Source organism: Hemitrygon akajei, chromosome 15 (genome assembly GCF_048418815.1).
Source record: "Hemitrygon akajei chromosome 15, sHemAka1.3, whole genome shotgun sequence".
In the NCBI taxonomy this organism is placed as follows: domain Eukaryota; kingdom Metazoa; phylum Chordata; class Chondrichthyes; order Myliobatiformes; family Dasyatidae; genus Hemitrygon; species Hemitrygon akajei.
The window spans coordinates 60,447,455-60,466,593 of NC_133138.1; the positions used below are offsets into that span (position 1 = coordinate 60,447,455).

The 19,139-nt window shown below is 39.9% G+C and overlaps 1 protein-coding gene and 1 non-coding gene across 4 annotated transcripts in view; one reads left to right on the top strand and one right to left on the bottom strand.

Moving 5' to 3' along the window:
• ergic1 (endoplasmic reticulum-golgi intermediate compartment 1) overlaps nucleotides 1-19,139 on the bottom strand; it is an 86,403-nt gene that overhangs the window by 58,414 nt on the left and 8,850 nt on the right. Inside the window, exon 2 of one of the 3 annotated variants that reach the window (XM_073067661.1) lies at nucleotides 18,264-18,452. The exons of 1 other annotated variant lie outside the window; for it this stretch is intronic. In XM_073067661.1, coding sequence (XP_072923762.1) covers nucleotides 18,264-18,283 — 20 coding nt within the window. In that variant the 5' untranslated portion in view covers nucleotides 18,284-18,452. Of the gene's footprint in view, nucleotides 1-17,344; nucleotides 17,461-18,263; nucleotides 18,453-19,139 lie in introns of those variants that run through there. One more of the 3 variants, XM_073067659.1, reaches the window with a different exon arrangement.
• Nucleotides 13,739-13,845, top strand: LOC140739627 (U6 spliceosomal RNA). Its single transcript, XR_012101697.1, has one exon. It is a non-coding gene; the product is annotated as a U6 spliceosomal RNA (small nuclear RNA).

Genomic DNA, 19,139 nt, shown 5'->3' on the forward strand with positions numbered 1-19,139 from the left:
TTTAAGCCGGATTTGAAGTCAGAATAGAGACATCCAGTATTAATTAGCGTCAGTTAGACATATATCATACATATTTTACCTTTCTATGCATATAAAACCCTTAAGAAACGTATGTATTTCAATAATTAAACCACTGCGTTGCTTAGAAATAATTGTAGCTTTCATTGGGGCAGGGCCTTTCACATGCTCCATTAAAATTGTTCCGATCATTGACCGACTATAGCCTAACGCTTTTCCAATGATCTATGGCGTTTCACCTCTTTCCGATCGCTTTATTACTTCCACCTTATTTTCCATAGTGATCGTGATTATTTTTGTGAACAGAAACACTGCGGATTCAGAGCTGCACCACCAGGTCCTAACGTCCACCGCACTGAGCATGTTAAATAAAGTCCGGGGTTCCGCTGGGTCCTAATAATCACCGCACTGAGCCAGATTAAATAAGGAACTTGAACATCCGTGATTTTTGGTATCCGCGGGGGGGGGGTCTTGGAACCAATCCCCCGCAGATAAGGAGGGTCGACTGTACACGGGTCATCTACATAAAGCAGCTCAACTGCAGATGCTGGAGTGTTATTTGCCAGAAGTTAAATAGTTTCTCATTACTTCCAAAGATTATCTCCACTCCTGCAAAGTTTGAGATGAGGTGCAACATTCAGGAAAGAGAGATTTCTTAAAATGCCAGGACTCCGAAGCTGCTTTTTTTGTGATTTCTCTTCACCAAGATTGATTCTGATGTAAATCCATTTGCTAGAATTGTCGCTTACATCATTAACTATTGCAAAAAGTGCAGACACTTCTCAGTTCCATTTCCTCCTCCTTTCATTTTATAATCCTTTAGCCAAAAGCAAGTACCAAAGGGCTGAACTCAACATAGTTTTAAATGCTCTTGATTTGTAGCTTAATTCAGTGCTGTTATTTTAACAAACTAAGCTTCATTTCTCAAACTAAAACACTCTTTGTTACATAATTTCTTCTTTCACTGTCGTTAATTTATTGTGTTTGTCCATGAGAGTTAACTTCTCATTCAACTGCACTTTGAACCATCTGTCTGGGTTTTCGTTAAAGTTTCTTTCCTGCCCCAGGACCTGATGCTTTTTAATACATAACGAAGTTACAATGATGTATGCCATTTCTAAACGGGTTAAGATGTTCAGTGAAGTTAACCCCAAGGGAAAGAACTAACATGCAATACAGTATACAACAACCAGGAGAAGCACAGGAAAATGGATCATATTTCACATAAGAAAGTAGGAGTGGACCACCACGTCCTTCAAAGCTGACCCACAATTCAATGTAATCTCTGCTGATCTATGCTGGTTTCAATCTGTGCACCATCCTCAATTTTTCAAATATTAATCTGTTGCTACATTAAATATATCTCCAGCACCCTCAGGGACAGAGAATTTCAGAAATTTACGAACTCTAAGAGATGAAATTTCTACATGCCTCAGTTTTAAATAATTGACTTGTAGCCAGTTCCCTTATTCACAACTTTCCCACTAGTGGAAACAATTCAACATACACTGTCAAGGTCCCTTAGTGTGTTATATGTTTGAATAAGATTACCCTTCATTCTTTAAGCTCCAAGAAATCAGACCCAAACTGTCTGCCATCTCATCTCATCCCAGGAATTGACCTGATGAACCTCCTTTGGACTGACTCCAATGCTATCACACAATTTTGTTTCAGGCCAAACCCATTGACAACTTCCTTGCTTACACCAACAGCTGTGGCTGTCAGTCACCAACAGATGTAAGGGCTGGGCAAAAGCAGAACTGCAGCAAGCAGACTTGATTGCGTAGAGACAGACTCTACTTGCTGTCTATTAATGAACTGCAGCCTTGCTGGGAGTTCCCACTAGTTCATCATTACTTCTCCAATCAAAGCTGGCTTTGCCTCAGAGATTCCAAATGATTCAGAGGAGAAATCTCAGTTTAGGTAATAGAAAAGTTATTATTTTTAGCACTGGATCCTTTTTAATGATTTTTGTTCATTAAGTGGAAAGTACATTGAAACACATAACTTTACAATTAATTTCATAAGTTAAGAATTTTTAAATGCTTCTCAATGATAGACATGTAAACGGAACTAAAAATCTATGACATTTCATCACCATTGCATCGTGTCAAATGGTGCCAAGGCATTTTGAGGAAGGCCTTTCACATTTTACAAGCTGACATCAGTTCTCAGAGGCCAGTGAGATCAGTACCCTACATTTGGCCTCAATGAGCGAGCGTAGGCCACAGCCCTGCCCCAGAAAGATGCATAAATATTTGCATGGCATTATCAACTGAGATTTTTCCAGAGATGTAAACAACATAAGACATGATCTCAACATCCAAAGTCTTAATTCCAAAGTAGATCATTTCACCTTTTAAAATAAAACAAAGAAAAAAAAGACCAGTGTTCCAGTCAAAGAAAAACAAGAATCATTCCTGCAAATGTCAATGCGACAATCGGAATGCAAAGAAGTTTGGGTTCAACAGCACCTCTTATCTGCACACTCAGGAATCTTGAATTTCTTGTACCACTTCACTGCTCTTACACCTGAAAACAAAATGCTAGGCCTCTACCCCAGTGCCCAGGAAATGTATTTCTCATCCACCAGTCCTGAAAGTGGAATGCATCTTCCTGTGGTAAGATGTGATACCATAATGGAACATTATTTCAGTTATTGGATTAACATATCAGAGTTCACCTTGGAATTCAGATGATGTGGTATAGCCAGTCTGCGACCTTTTACCCTATGACAACAGATGGATTGAAAGGGGAGGCCCCATTGCCATGTCTTTATTTTGTGTGTAGTTAACCCTAGTCCACTGGTCCATTCAACTAATTATATATCATTGTTTGGCCACCTTCCTTCCCACTGGTGTAAACACGCATATGATAAGCATTTTAGAAGCTTATCTGAATAGTAGGACTGAGAAAGACACCAATTTTCAATTATTTCAAACAACATTGGAAGAAGGTGGGAAAAGAGAAGCAGAATTTCAATGGCAGAAAGACATCATTTTCACAATTTGCAGGAAGCAAGAGGGAAGCCCAGCTTGTCAGATGCCTTTTGCAAGGTTAATATTTTACAGATTTACTGCCATCTTATAATTTATCTGATGATTTAGTGAAATAATAATGCTATTTCAAGGTAAAAAGAGTCCAAATTCCTTAACAAGTAGCTAAAATACATTATCCAACCAAGATAGCACTTTTCACATGTTTAACTCAAGTTAACCCGAAAAAAACGTTTGTCATTTTGCCTGTCATTTGCAATGCAAGTGCCCTTTCATCATGTGAACAGCATGATGTCATTTGCAGTATCTTCCATTTGGCTTTCATTCAGTCATTCTTAGATATTATCACAGTTAGGCAAGTTAACTTTCTTGCCGTGTAATTGTATCACAGCATTTTTTGAGTACCAGATGTGACTTGCAACTTCAGCCCACTCCAGACCCAATTAAGTTATCAGGGAGGTAGAATAAAATGACAGAATATCCTGCTGTTCGACACTTATGTTAACACAGCTGCTAACTCAGAGGCTTCTAATCAACTGTTGTATTTATTGTAAGCAAAGGTGAAACCACATTTCTTACAACTACACAATTTGTGATTACCTATTCAAAGTTCAAACTAAGTGTATTACCAATATACGAGGGGTGATTGATAAGTTCGTGGCCTAAGGAGTCAATTTTAGAAAACCTAGCATATTTATATTTCAACATAGTCCCCTTCTACATTTACACACTTAGTCCAGTGGTCGTGGAGCATACGGATCTTGGACCTCCAGAAAGTGTCCACAGCAGGGGTGCTTGATAAGTTCGTGGCCTAAGGTAGAAGGAGATGAATTATACGGCTCTCGTTACATGCACATGCAGGTCAACTCTTTGAGTGATTACACAGAAAGTTTGAAGTTAATAACTCATCGGGGGGGGGGGGTGATTGATAAGTCCATGGCCTAAGGTAGAAGGAGATGAGTTACACAAACTTATCAAGCACCCCTGCTGTGGACACTTTCTGGAGGTCCAAGATCCGTATGCTCCACGACCACTGGACTAAGTGTGTAAATGTAGAAGGGGACAATGTTGAAAAATAAATGTGCTAGGTTTTCTAAAATTGACTCCTTCTACCCTATAGGCTAAGAATGTATCAATCACCCCTTGTACATATATGTTACCATATACCCTGAGATACATTTTCTTGAGGGCATTCACAGTAAATACTAAAAAACAATAGAACCAATGAAAAACTGCACACAAAGAAAGAAGGACAATCAAGTTGCAGAAGACAATAAAGGAAAATTACAGAATCCAGATTGCAGTGATAGTAGTTCAGAACTGTATCTAAGAGTTTTATGAGCAGCCCACAAAACGTCACTGGGTATTGCCAGTGCAGGAGTGACCAACAAAGCATCCAAAGGACTCCAAGTTCATAATTCTGCCTCTCATCTTCCCCCCCACCCCCCCCCCCAACTTCTTCTGGAGCCATTTCAAGTGTTATGCCATCCCACTTGCTATCCTTCTTCCTTACCACACTTTAAAGTAGCATAACATGATTCTACCAAACCACAAGCAAATATTCAACTACATTCAACCTTCGGTAAAAGAATTCTGCCAGTCTTCTACCTGAAACATTAAGTCAGCTCGTCTTCCAACAGGAATGGCCTGACTTGCTGCTCATAGTAAATTTCCCACATTTTCTGCTTTTATTGCCCTTGAAGCTACACTGGTTAGGTCACAGTTCATGTTTCAACGGAAAATCATTTGCATAATTGTAAACAAATTCAGCAATGAAAGAGGATCATTTTGCACCTTCCCCCGGACCTAATATAGAAGCAGAAAAAACCTATACCCATCCTCTCGATTGATATGACATTGGCAACTGTGAAACATGCAAAACAATTGCCAAATTGCATCCATCAATGACAAAAAATAAATTCCACTTAAAGAACATTCTGGAACCAGCAAATTTATCCTGAAGGCTTGGGGTGCATTGCAGCTACAATCAAAGTCGAGGAGAATCGAACTTTAAACCAGCAAAAAGATCACAAAGCAATTACATAGCTGAGCCTTCAGTTAAACATCCCTAAACCCTGGACTAGTTTGGAAACATTCCACTCCGATTGTGCCAATATTACATGTAAGAGTGTCTGACTACAATCCGTATTACTGGTTATTTCCAAACATTTCCTACTTCTCCTTGCCTCTTACCACAACTGCTGATGAAACCCTCATTAATATGTTTGTAACCCTCAGGCTTGATAAAGATATTGCAAAATCTAAACTTTGAAGTTCATATCCTTGTTTCAAAGTCCATCCAGTGCTATATTCCATCCCATTTCTAATAACAGCCAAATATCTACCCAACTCCAACTTGGAGCTCAAGTATTACATTTATAACTGCTCATGACATAAAGGAGGTCAGTAAAGCTGCACCATTCGTGGGTCCAAACTCTAAAATTCTCCACGCATTGATTTTTCTGGAAGTTAATGACAGGAAAATCTGTTCACCTGAAGACATCTCATACTGAGAACCACCATACAATGAAATTCCACCTTCCAGAACTAGTTACATAGGAACATAGAAAACCTAAAGCACAATACAGGCCCTTTGGCCCACAAAGTTGTGCCGAACATGTCCCTACCTTAGAAATTACTAGGCTTACCTATAGCCCTCTATTTTACTAAGCTCCATGTACCTATCTAAAAGCCTCTTAAAAGACCCTATCATATCCGTCTCCACCACCGTTGTCGGCAGCCCATTCCACGCACTCACCACTCTCTGAGTAAAAAACTTACCCTGACATCTCCTCTGTTCCTACTCCCCAGCACCCTAAACCAGTGTCCTCTTGTGGCAACCATTTCAGCCCTGGGAAAAAGCCTCCCAACTATCCACACGATCAATGCCTCTCATCATCTTGTACACCTCTATCAGGTCACCTCTCATTCTCCTTCGCTCCAAGGAGAAAAGGCCGAGTTCACTCAACTTCAGGTTACGGCTCTGTAAGTGTTCATGTAAGGAGTATTTCTACCTTTACCACTCATTCAGATCGCAAGTCAGCTAACAATAGCTGAGTGATTCCTTTTCTTCCCCCCTTCTCAACCCCAATCCAAATCAGGTTGGCAATAACATTAAATCTGCACTTCTTGGTTTTTGACCCTTCTCCGAAGGAAAATAGGTCACTTTTTTTGTTGCGTCAAGGCCTTTCTATTTTATACATTTCCCTTAATCTATTTCTTTTCCCCTAAAAATAGTAAGCCTAGCTTATCCAATCTTTCCTTTTGATAATATTTTACAGTACTGCCAACATGCTCATAAATCTCCTCTACACCCCCTCCAATATGGTGATCGGAACAGTACACATACCCATGCTGTGACCTAGCAAGTGTTGCATACAATTTCAGCATAAGCTCCCCGTTTATATTTAACACTCGACTAATAAAGGAAAACATCTGATGTCTTTTTAAATTACTTTTTTATGACCTGCCTTGCTAGCTATACTTAAGGCCTATCCACAGGCATTCCAAATCATTGTGTCTCACAACAATTTACTGCATCCGCCTGGTTAATGTGTATTCCTCCTAGTTTTCAACCATGTTGCCAATTATTGTATCACTGATGCACTTTTTCCATCATTCCCCTTACATTTTGAAATGTTCTAATTTATAGTAAGCAGCTAAGAAATGAAAGCTGTGAAACCCCGCCTGGTAACAGCCATCCAGTAACATTTCAAACGTTGCTCATTTCTTTCCGTTGCAAATTTGGTTACAATTGCCACTCTTCGTTGCATCTCATGAGTTTTATCTTTTTTTTCTAGCCCTGTCGTCCATAAAGACAAACTGCTGGATAAACTCAGCCAGACAGACAGAATCTGTGAAGGGAAATGGACTGTCAATGCTTCAAGTTGAGGCCCTTCATCTGGGCCAAAATGTCAACTGCCCATTTCCTTCCATAGATGCTGCCTCAGACATAAAGTTACTCTACATTCCGGTACCTGTTCTAAGAGATACAAAAACTGTACTAAATAGGAGTGATACAGAACTAATCTGGTACCTCAAAATGTAAGAAGTGACATAGACAATCAGTAGCAGACATGTACACTACCATAATCTGTAACCTCAGGGCCCAGGATCTCTCTTCTACCATACAAAAAAAAACACAGAATAATCCCGGTTCAGTGGGATGAGATCTTCATCTGATACACCTAAAGCAAAGAGATGCCAATCTGGGGAAGATACCAGTCAGGACTATATGCATGCAGGTACGTGATCTCTCAACCAGTCAGTCAGATTGAAGCCCTACAGATCTACCACAGCTGGTTGTGACCAATTAAAGAGCCAACTGAATTCACTGAAAGCAGGTAGATCAAACTAGTTGATCTTCAGAGGTGAAGCAAGAGGCTGCTCTTGACATCTAGGTAGATGTGACCACACATCAGGTAAGCCTGGTAAAACCGTTCAATGTACCTCGAGAGGAACACAGAGTCCATCCCAGACAGGAAAATGAGTGTGATTTTCAGTGGTCTACCATCTCAGTATGAGGACTACACTGCAAGAGATCCTCAGGACTGTTTCCTAGGCACAACCATCTTCAGCTAATTCAATGTTCAATTCTTTTCAAGTCTCCAGTATGTCTTGCATACAGGCGTCATGACTAGGATACCATTCAGGGTTAGCCTGACAAAAAATGATCACACCACAACCAGGTAATGATCAACAACCAGAAATACAACTAGCCATGCCAGTAAATCCTGTGACTATAATAAGAAGTCAGATGCCATCTGTCGCAAGATGGACAAGTAATCCCCTGATATCAAGGCTTTACAGCATGTACATGGTTGTGATGGAATGCTTTCCATTTGCCTAGAAGAACACATTTCCAAAACAATAGAGCTGCTTGACTCCATTAGGAGCAAACAGCCCACTTGATTGCCAACCCAACCACAATCCTAAACTTCCACAGGAGTGTGGTGCCATCTACAAAACGTACTGCAGTTATTCACCCGAGGTACCCTGCTATCACTTACAACATTTCCACCAGGGTTCCAAACACCCCCACCTGCCCCAGTTGCAAACTATTGTGACTTGGAAAAAGATTGATGATCCCGCAAGATCATGGGGTCTAAATCTTCCCAGCAGGCTTGTGGGAAAACCGTAACCAGAAGGACTGCAAGACTAGATGGTGGCAGTTTACTGCCAACTTTTCTGCAGGTTCAGCGGCTGACCTTGCCACTAAAGCCAAATATCAAGAAATTGAAAACAAAATGGGTTGTTTGAGTTGTTACTAACATATTAAAGCCTATCTTTTCAGATGTGCACTTAAATAATTCTACTAGGGAAGAATGGTTGGTTGTTCATTTTAAACCCATGACTGATTGCTTAAGCTCCTAAGGGATTTGTGACAATAGCAGGGGGCCATGAAGTGAAATTAAAATTGAGACAGTTGGGGAGCTAAGAGGCCTCTTGTGATATTGCAATACGGTATTTATTCTTCAGACCATGGCATATACGAAATGGATGTATTTTGTCTGTAGAACACAATGGAGAAATTGTCACAATAGCAAGACCTAAATAACTGAACTTGTCAATTCTTGACAACTAATTGCAATATAAATAAGCTATATAATTTCCCATGTCAAAACAATCACTATATGTTTATAATGCTTTTAAGATTCTATCTTGTTTGCAGGAAAATGTAGTTTGGGAAGAATCTTTAAAACATCAAAACATTTTCTTGCAAAATTATGCACTTTTGGCTGCATCATCAGCGTGAAGAAAAACAATACTACACAAGAGATTAGGTCATCAGATATGACACAGAAAAACCAGTATCTGCATTACCCAATTGTCCTTAGCAGCAATGAGCTTGATAAACATTTTCCTTTTGCACTTCTCTTTCCCAAAACAAACGAGAACAGTTGTAAAACATTAAATCAGATGATAAAAACAGAAATCTCTCTCACACATACAATCTCACACATATCCACTCAAACTGAGTATTCTTCCCAAACTACATTCTACTGGAAACAAGATAGAATCTTAAAAGCATTATAAAAAATATAGTGATTGCTTTGACATGGGAAATTATATAGCTTATTTATATTGCAATTAGTTGTCAAGAATTGACAAGTTCAGTTATTTAGGTCTTGCTATTGTGACAATTTCTCCATTGTGTTCTACAGACAAAATACATTCATTTCATATATGCCCTTATCCTTGAAAAATAAGTATTCTCTTGGAACAAGGAACTTATTTTTATTCAGTCCACTGAGTTTACATTATAAAGTTTGTTGCTTTGTTGCAAGACATAAAAATTACTATAAAATACAAAAATAAATAAATAGGGCAAAAGACAAATAATGGGGAGATATTCAGGGAGCATTCAGAAATCGGATGACAGAGGACAGGAAGCTGTTTTTTAAATTTGAGTGTGGGTCTTCAGACTCATGTACCTCCTCTCTATTGACAGTAACAAGAAAAAGGCATGTCCCAGATGGAGAGTGTCATTAGGAGCAGAAGTAAACTATTCAGCACATTGAGTCTGCTCTCCCTTTAAATCATGGGCTGATCCAATTCTTCCAGTCATCCCGACTCCCCTGCTTTCACCCCATACCCTTTGATGCCCTGGCTAATCAAGAACCTACCTATCTCTGCCTTAAAAACACCCAATGACTTGGCCTCCACAGCTGCTCGTGGCAACAAATTCCACAGATTTACCACCCTCTGACTAAAGTAATTTCTCCACATCTCTGTTCTAGAAGGGTGTCCTTCAATCCTGAAGTCGTGCCCTTTTGTCCTAGAATCCCCTAACATGGGAAATAACTTTACCATATCTAATCTGTACAGTTCTTTTAACATTTGGAATGTTACTATGAGATCCCCCCCTCACTCTCCTGAACTCCAAGGAATACAGCCCAAGAGCTGCCAGACGTTCCTCGTACAATAACTCTTTCATTCCTGGAATCATTCTCGTGAATCCTCTCTGAACCCTGTCCAATGTCAGTACATCTTTTCTAAAATAAGGAGCCCAAAACTGCACACAATACTTCAAGTGTGGTCTCACAAGTGCCTTATAGAGCCTCAACATCACATCCCTGCTCTTATATTCTATACCTCTAGAAATGAATGCCAACATTGCATTCGTCTTCTTCATGATGGATGCTACCTTCATGAGGCACCGCCTCCTTAAGACGTCCTCAGTGGCAGGAGGGTTGTGCCCATGCTGGAACTGGTTGAGTCTACAACTCCCTGTAGCCTCGAGACCTATGTATTGGAGGCTCCACACCAGGCTGTGATGCAATGAGTCAGACAATCTTCACTGTAAATCTGTAGAAAGTTGCAAGAGTCCTTGTGACACACCAAATCTCCTCTAAGTCCCAATGAAGTAGAACTGCTGTTGTGCCATCATCATGATTGTATAATGTGTTGGGCCCAGGGCAGACGCTCTAAGATTTTGACACCCATGAACTTGAAGTCACTAACCCTTTTTACACTGACCCATCAATGCCGACAGGTTGGTGTTCCCTCAACTTTCCCTTCCTGAAGTCCACAATCAGCTCCTTTGTCTTGCTGGCATTGAATGTAAGGTTGAGACCAATGACATACAGTGGTCAACCCTTCCTTTAACTTTCATTTGTAACTTCCAGTTTGTCACACTTCTTCACACCCCAGTTCCAACCAGAAACCTACCCTCATTCCTGATCCCTGGTGTTTTCAACCCTCCTCCTCCACACATTAAATATTGATGTTTCAGTACATGCCTACAGGAGGCATCAACATAATATCTCAGCACATCACCAAAGCGGGCTCTAGAGAAATGCACTGTTGTCTTACCTCTTGGTAAATAAACAGCTCAACAGATGGTAATGAATTGGTACAATGTCAACTGCTTCCTCTCTCCACAAATGTTGCCCTCCATACCCTTCCCATTCATGTACTTATCCAAACAACACCATCTTTGCTTTAGATTCAATTTACACGAGGATTATTTTTTTAAAATCTCTCCCTTTGGCGGAGAGAACAAAGAAACCAATTTTAACAGTATGCAGCCAATTCCAATGTACTACCAAAACAACCCAATTAATGAAGCTGACCCAAGATATTTTCTTTAAAATAAAATTAAACTTTTGCTAAGCATATGCTGTGCTTACTGAATAGCAGCCAGAACTTGATTTCTATTGAAATTCTTCATTGTCTGTAAAACATTTGCAGGAACTTTGTTACAGTCATAGCACAGCACAGAAACAGGCCATTCTGCTCATCTAATCCATTCCGAACTATTATTCTGCTTAGTCCCATCGACTTGCACCCTGACCATAATACTCATTGCTCCATCCATGTACTTGGAAAAGCAAATTTTGCAGAGGATATGTAGTCTCCAGAGAGATATAGATGGGTTAAGTGAGTGGGCAAGGGTCTGGCAGATGGAGAATAATGTTGGCAAAAGTGAGGTCATCCACTCTGGAAAGAAAAATGAAAGATCAGACTATTATTTAGATAGTAAAAGATTACAGCAGGTTGCTGTGCAAAAAGAATATGGGAGTGTGCGTGTATGAATCGTAAAAATTTGGTTTGCAGGTGCAGCAGGTTATTAAGAAGGCAATGGAATGTTGTCTTTCACTGCTAGAGTGAATGAATTTATGAGCAGGGAGGTTATGCTGCAAATGTGCAGGGTACTAATGAGGCCGCATCTGTAGTACTGCATGCAGTTCTGGTCTCCTTACTTGAAGAAGCATAAACTGGCTTTGGAGGCAGTGCAGAGGAGGTTCAGCAGGTTGATTCCAGAGATGAGGAGTTAGACTATGAGGAGAGATTGAGTCGCCTGGGACTATACTCACTGGAATTCAGAAGGATGAGAGGAGATCTTATAGAAACATATACAATTATGAAAGGGATAGATTACGGTAGATAAGATAGAGGCAGGAAAGTTGTTTCCACTGGTATGTGAGACTAGAACTAGGGGACATAGCCTCAAGATTCAGGGGAGTAAATTTAGGACAGAGATGAGGAACTGTTTTTTCCCAAAGAGTGGTGAATCTGTGGAAATTTCTGCCCATTGAATTAGTGGAGGCTACCTCAGTAAATAAATTTAAGACAGGGTTGGATAGATTTTTGCATCGTAAGGGAATTAAGGGTTATGGGGAAAAGGCAGGTAGGTGGAGTTCAGTCCACGGTCAGATCAGCCATGATCTTATTGAATGGCGGAGCAGGCTTGACGGGCCAGATGGCCTACTCCTGCTCCTATTTCTTATGTTATCCAAATTGCTCTTAAATGCTGAAATCAAACATCCATCCAACACGTTCACTGGCAGCTCATTCCACACTCTCACCACCCTCTGAATGAAGAAGTTCCCCCTCAAGTTCCCCTTAAATATTTCACCTTTCACCCTTAACCCATAACATCTAGTTCTAGTCTCACCAAATCTCAGCGGAAAAAGCTTCCTTGCATTTACCCTATCTATACCCTTCATAATTTAGTACACCCCTATCAAATCTCCCCTCATTGTCGTATGCTGCAGAAATAAAGTTCTAAACTATTTAAGTTTTTCCTCATATAACTCAGTTCCACAAGTCCCGGCAACACCCTTGTAAATTTTCCCTGCAATCTTTCAAACTTCATTGATACATCTTTCCTGTAGATAGGTGAAGAAAATTGCAAACATTACTCCAAATTAGGCATCGTCAATGTCTTATACAACTTCAACGTGACATCCAACTCCTGTACTCAATACTTTGGTTTACAAAAGGCCACTGTGCCAAAAGCTCTTTCTACATCCCTATCTACCTGTGACGCCACATTCAAAGAATAATGGATCTGTATTCCCAGATCCCTCTGTTCTTCTGCACTCCTCAGTGCTCTACCGTGCACCATGCAAGTCCTACTCTGGTTTTACTTCCAAAGTGCAACACCTCACACTTGTCTACATTTAATTCCACCTGCCATTTTTCAGTCCATTTTTCCAGCTGATCCAGATCCTGCTACAAGCTTTGATAGCCTTCCTCACTGTCCACTATGTTCCCAATATTGATGTCATCCACAAATCTGTTGATCCAGTTTACCACATTATCATCCAAATCACTGATATAAATGACAAACATCATTAGACCCAGCACTAATTCATACAGCATGCCACTAGTCACTGGCCTCCAGTCAGAGATGCGCCCACCTACCACCATTCTCAGTCCTCTTCTTTTAGGACATTTAGATTTACAACCTCATCTTTCCTGGTAACTTTCTTGAAAGATTCTGTAAGATTGGTTAGACATGACCTACCACACAAAAAGCCATCTTGACTATCCCTAATCAAGCTCTGTCTATCCAGATATATATGCAGTCCTGTACAATACTTACCAGTAAATTACTCAATACGGACATCAGGCTCACAGCCCATAATTTCCTGGCTTATTCTTACAGCCGTTCTTAAACAACAGAGAAATAAATCCTCCAGTCCCCTGGCATCTCATCTGTGGTTAACCATGTTTTAAATACTTTTGATAGGTCCCCTGCAATGCCTCCCAGAAGCTCTGCAGGAACACCTTGTCAGGCCCTTGGGATTTATCCACCCTAATTACCTCAAGACAAACAGCACCTCCTCCTCTGAAGTGCATATACAGTCAATGAACTTGCTGCTTTTGTCTCACATCAATGGACTTTGTATTCGTCTCCCGCGTAAACATAGATGCCAAATATTCCATTTAAGATTTCCCCAATCTCTTTTGCTTCCATACATAGATGACCACGTGTGCTCACTTCGGCAGCACATATACTAAAATTGGAACGATACAGAGAAGATTAGCATAGCCCCTGCGCAAGGATGACACGCAAATTCATGAAGCGTTCCATAATTTTAAAAAAAGATGACCACGCTGATCTTCAAGAGGGTCAATTTTATCCCTTGCTATCATTTTGCTTTTAATATATCAGTAGAAGCCTTTGGGATTCTCCTTCACCTTGTCTGCAAGAGTAACCTCATGCCTTCTTTTAGTCCTCCTGATTTCCTTAAATGCTCTGTGTTTCTTATACCCCTCAAGACCCTCATTTGTTCCTTGCTGCCTATACCTGTTATGCACCTCCTTCTTAGCCAGCCTCATTAGATCTCAAAAACCAAGGATCTCTAAACCCTGTTAACCTTGCCTTTTATTCTGACCATAACATATAAACTCTGTACTCTCAAAATTTTGCTTTTGAAGGCCTCCCACTTACCACGCAGAGTTTTGCTAAAAAAAAACTACCCCGATCTACACCTGCCAGATCCCTTCTGATACCATTAAAAGTGGCCTTTCTCCAGTTTAGAATCTCAACCTGAGGACAGGACCTATCCTTCTCCATAATTATCCTGAAACTAATGGCATTATGATTACTAGATCCAACACTACACACACTTCAGTTAACTGCCCTGTCTCATTCCCAAATATCACACTCCCTCTAGTTGGGACCTCTTGTGTATTGATTAAGAAAACTTTCCTGAACACATCTGACAAATTTGATCCCATCTAGCCTTTTTTTACAGTCTGGGAGTCCCAATCAATATGTGGAAAGGCAAAATCACCTATTACAACCTTATGCTTCCTGCAACAGTTGGTTTGCAACTGTTTCCTGTTGCAAACTGCTCATGGTTCTCTGGTTCACACTAGCAATAATTTTATAAACGTTGAAAGGTGAACAAACAATGCTTCATCACTACTAGCAATTAGAGATTCTTCATTAGTCTCCATATGCACCAGTTGTATCATGAGGTTATGCAAAAAATATCAACAACCTCCACCTAAAATTTCTTCAAACAATCCCCTTATTGCTTTTGGGATACTGTAATACCGTTGGTCACAATGGAATTTTGTTCAAGAATGGAAAAGGTGAATTTTACCCTTGACTCACTTTTGCCATTTTTGGACAACATTCCATTTTTGAAATGGAACAAATTGAACAAAGTGGCACCATATCAAACAATACATCGTAAAAAAGTTTGGGCACTCATGTTAAACGTCCTTCCTATTAGCTAAACAATCATCCAATGGTGCCATTTTTTTTACGTATATACCAGCACAATTAACTGCATGGTATAAATAGTACTGTACTGTACCTATACCGACCAATCAGTTCATGTCAGCAAATTCATGCAAAGCAAATACTCTAACGTAATGCACAATAGTTTATAAAATTAGTGCACATTCATGAAATTCAAATTGTCATATCTCAAGATCGCTGATGCAGTACAGATCAATTCATAAAATATATTCCATGACAATATAAAATGTTAATTGTATTACCATTTTAATATATAGATACCAGATAAAGGACCCCCAGAAGTACCAAATATCACTTTCTAAATGGGTGGTCCTCTGGGAGCCCTTGTATTACAAAAAAAAGCATTAAGTGCCACTCAGACCTTCTTAATGCATTTAATACCTCCTGAATAACTATGCTGAATCATGGAAACCAATTCTTCTCCAAGAACCCAATTGTATTCTCAGAAATCAGATAAAAATATGAAAAACTATACTACTTAAATCTGTTGGTCTGCTTTGCTAGGCAAATACATGTAAGAATAATCAAAGTATGCTGAAGCGAACAACAAACAAACTCACATACCATAAATGTTAATGCTATTTAACCACATCAAGTCCTGAAAGCTTTTCACAACTGTCACCCAAAGGTAAAATTATTAGACATTATATATAATTAATGAACCAGAAAAATATTACACACTAAAACAAGTGTCCATTGCAACAACATAAAAACTAGTACAGATATTACAGAATGAATAATCTAATCCAATACTAGGTTTCAGCACATTTTTTTTATCTTCTACAAAAACACTATAAGATTGCTATATCTTTTCCCATTGAATGACACGGCATTAAAATGCAATGCAGTTCTATATTCAATAATGAAAAATAGAAATATTTAACATGTCATTATGATGCCTTTTTCATGGCAGAACTGCTGAAAATTTATTACTGTATATTTTTTCCTACTTAAGTTGCCTATCCGAGAATTACTTGATGGAAGGACACAAAAGACTGAAAACTAATGTTCACAAAAATACAATGTAAAAGCATATACGTAACACATTCACTTATGGAAGTTTAATAAATTAGTTGTGAGGCATATTCATTTCAAGCTCCAAGCAGAATATTTTTCCAATCCTTAGCCAATATTTAAGCAGCCATGCTTTCTCGTATCTTGTATGGCACCTGAAGAGTGTTTGATGACTCTGGGCCTGTATTCACAGGAATTCAGAAGAATGAGGGGTGTCCTCATTGAAACCTGTCGAATGGTGAAAGGCCTTGATAGAGTGGATGTGGAGAAGATGTTTCCTATGGTGGGAGAGTCTAAGTCCAGGGGACAAAGTAACTCAAAATAGAGGGGCGTCCCTTTAAAATAGAGATAAGGAAGAATTTCTTTGGCCAGAGAGTGGTAAATCAGTGGAATCCTTTGCCACAGGCAGCTGTGAAGTCCAAGTCCTTATCTATACTTAAGGCAGAGGTTAATAGATTCTTGATTGGTCAGGGCATGAAGGAATATGGAGAGAAGGCAGGAGACTGGGGATGAGAGGGAAGTTGCATCAGCCATGAGGAAATGGCAGAGTAGACTCGATGGGCCAAATGGCCTAATTCTGCTGCTATATCTTATGGTCTTATATTAAATGCACCATCCTTTTGCCCATCATCTGTAGAATTCAAAAGGTTTTAAATGCCTTATTGAGAGCAATGTATCTTTGTTTTGTTCTTATAATTTGATCATTCACTGTCTGTACTTTCACCAACTATTATTAGGGTTCAGATCATCTACATTGCTTAACAAAGTGTAAATTTTGGAATATTTAGCCTTTGCTATAAAACTCTGGCCCAGGTTATCAGCGTCAAACGTGGCTCTTCTCATTCCATTCTACACTCCCACACTCTATTCCCACATTGACTGCTCTGGATGCCCAGTCTGCAAGGAGCATGAAAGGCAATAATTAGGGCACAAGGAAGAACCATGCGGAGGTATTGGCACACAGAGGGTCAGGTGAATAAAGGAAACTGGTGGACAAGGCAGATTGCTCACAGCGGTCCAGGGAGTCAGTCTGCCTTACCAGTAAAAGACATCAGTGGGCTGCGGATACCTGTTCTTGGAGTTGACAATGGGTCAAGGACACCTTTTTAGTCCATTTTGACAAATGATAGCTAGCAACTGGAGCAAGATAGCAAATGGTTCACACCAGAAGCTCCAAGATAATATCATTTTAGCAGGTATGAAACAATTTTGTTAAATATTTATGTAATTTAAGACGTTCATCTCACTCTCCCAAAACAAATATGTGAGTGTATTTTGTAAATGCCAGTAACAAATAGGTCAGTATTACCTTGTCAAAATGCTGGTATCGTTATCTGCAACTCTGCCATTTTTAAAACAAACCCACAATTTAAGTACTTCTAATTGAAACATTATATGTCTGCACTGTGAATATAATAATAATAATAATCCAAAATACGTTTTGAGATTTCCAGACAAGTCTGTAGGAAAAGCGATAAATTTAAGGTGCAGAATCAGGATCAATTCTAATCCTATTTTACCAACAGAGAAAAAAAAATCCAAAGTAAAATACTATAGAACTAATATAATAGATTTTAACCAAATGGATATTAAAGCATTACAGCTGAATCCTTGCCAGTGAAAGCAAAATTCCTACACTACCCAGTGACTGTCAACACGTTTCCTTTCTGAAGCTGTGATTTAGAGCGGAGAAAAATATGCTTCCGGGTAGAGCCGGACCCTGCTTGGAACAAATCAATGTGTGCCACGTGTTATAAATTAAACCTGCTCTTATAATAATACTGTTAAATGTAATCAACCTCAAAGATCACCCGCAAGATGGAGAAACAATTCATTCTACAAAACACTGGAAGTGCACCATTCTGTGGAGTGTATTGTTATTTTTAAACCCAGGTGATTAAAATGAAAGGAATGCGTTTGCTTGAGTGGTCACATATCTGGGGGTAGGTGACCACTCAAGCAAAAGAACCGTTGCAAGGCCATTGATCACATCTCAGAAATAATCCTGAAGGGTGCATTGCCTGGCTCGAAAATCCCTAGTGAAGCCCGGCTCAGGGTTGCAAGCAGAGGAGTGCAAAGCTAATTCTAGCTGCTGCTTCCCCCGCCGGGCTGCAGCAAATGAATCGTGCAGGAGGGACAAGGGAGCAACTTGCCCCGAATTGAGGCAATATTCCCTTGCATCCTTTGCCAACCTCGCTTCAGCAAGAAATAAATACCGATGCACTCACCTCCTAACGTCGAATGCCATCACGGAGGCTTACGCTGGAAATCAATTCAATAACTGTAATTCCTACGAGTGGTAAAGTGAATAACTTTCTCGGGAACCCGCCGGCAATCGCCCGGATGCACCGTCACTCTTGGACGCTTTGTATTTTGCTATTGGCTGCTGAGAACCAGGTCGCTGGTCTTATTCCGGTCTGAAAATACAATCCAGTTGTTTCATCAATGAGAGGAATGAACAGTAGCCGTTTCGGACCGAGATTCTATTGTTCATTATTTCCATTAGATGCTGCCTGACCTACTGAGTTCATCCAGCATTTTATGTTTGTTTCTCTAGAGTTCCAGCATCTGCAGAGACTTGTGTTCATGAGCTGTTGCATCTGATGGGAATTCCAAGAAAAAGTGACCCCAATTTCTACCAACACGAGAAAATCTGCAGGTTCTGGAAATCCAAAGCAACACACACAAAATGCTGGAGGAACTCAGCAGGCCAGGCAGCATCTATGGAAAAGAGTAAACAGTCGGCGTTTCGTGCCGAGACCCTTCATCAGGACTAGTGAAGACTGGTGAATCGATTGCCTGCCGTTTTACAAAACTGAGATCTGTGGTGTTGTCATGAAAATGAGATGAAGGTTAAAGCAGAGAGCCAGAGAGGACTGTAATGCTGAATAGACTCTGTGTTCTTGGCAGAGGCAATTCTGCTAACACCTAGTCAACCAAAACTAACACTTTGTACAGGTACTTCAGATGCTGAAGACTTTTGAACTGTGCTGTAGCATGGATATTAATCCTCAAGTCGCAAGAACTGGATTTGAATCCACAAATTTCTTACTCAAAATGTAATCAGAGATAACACATTGACACCCATTATTTTAACGGAATGT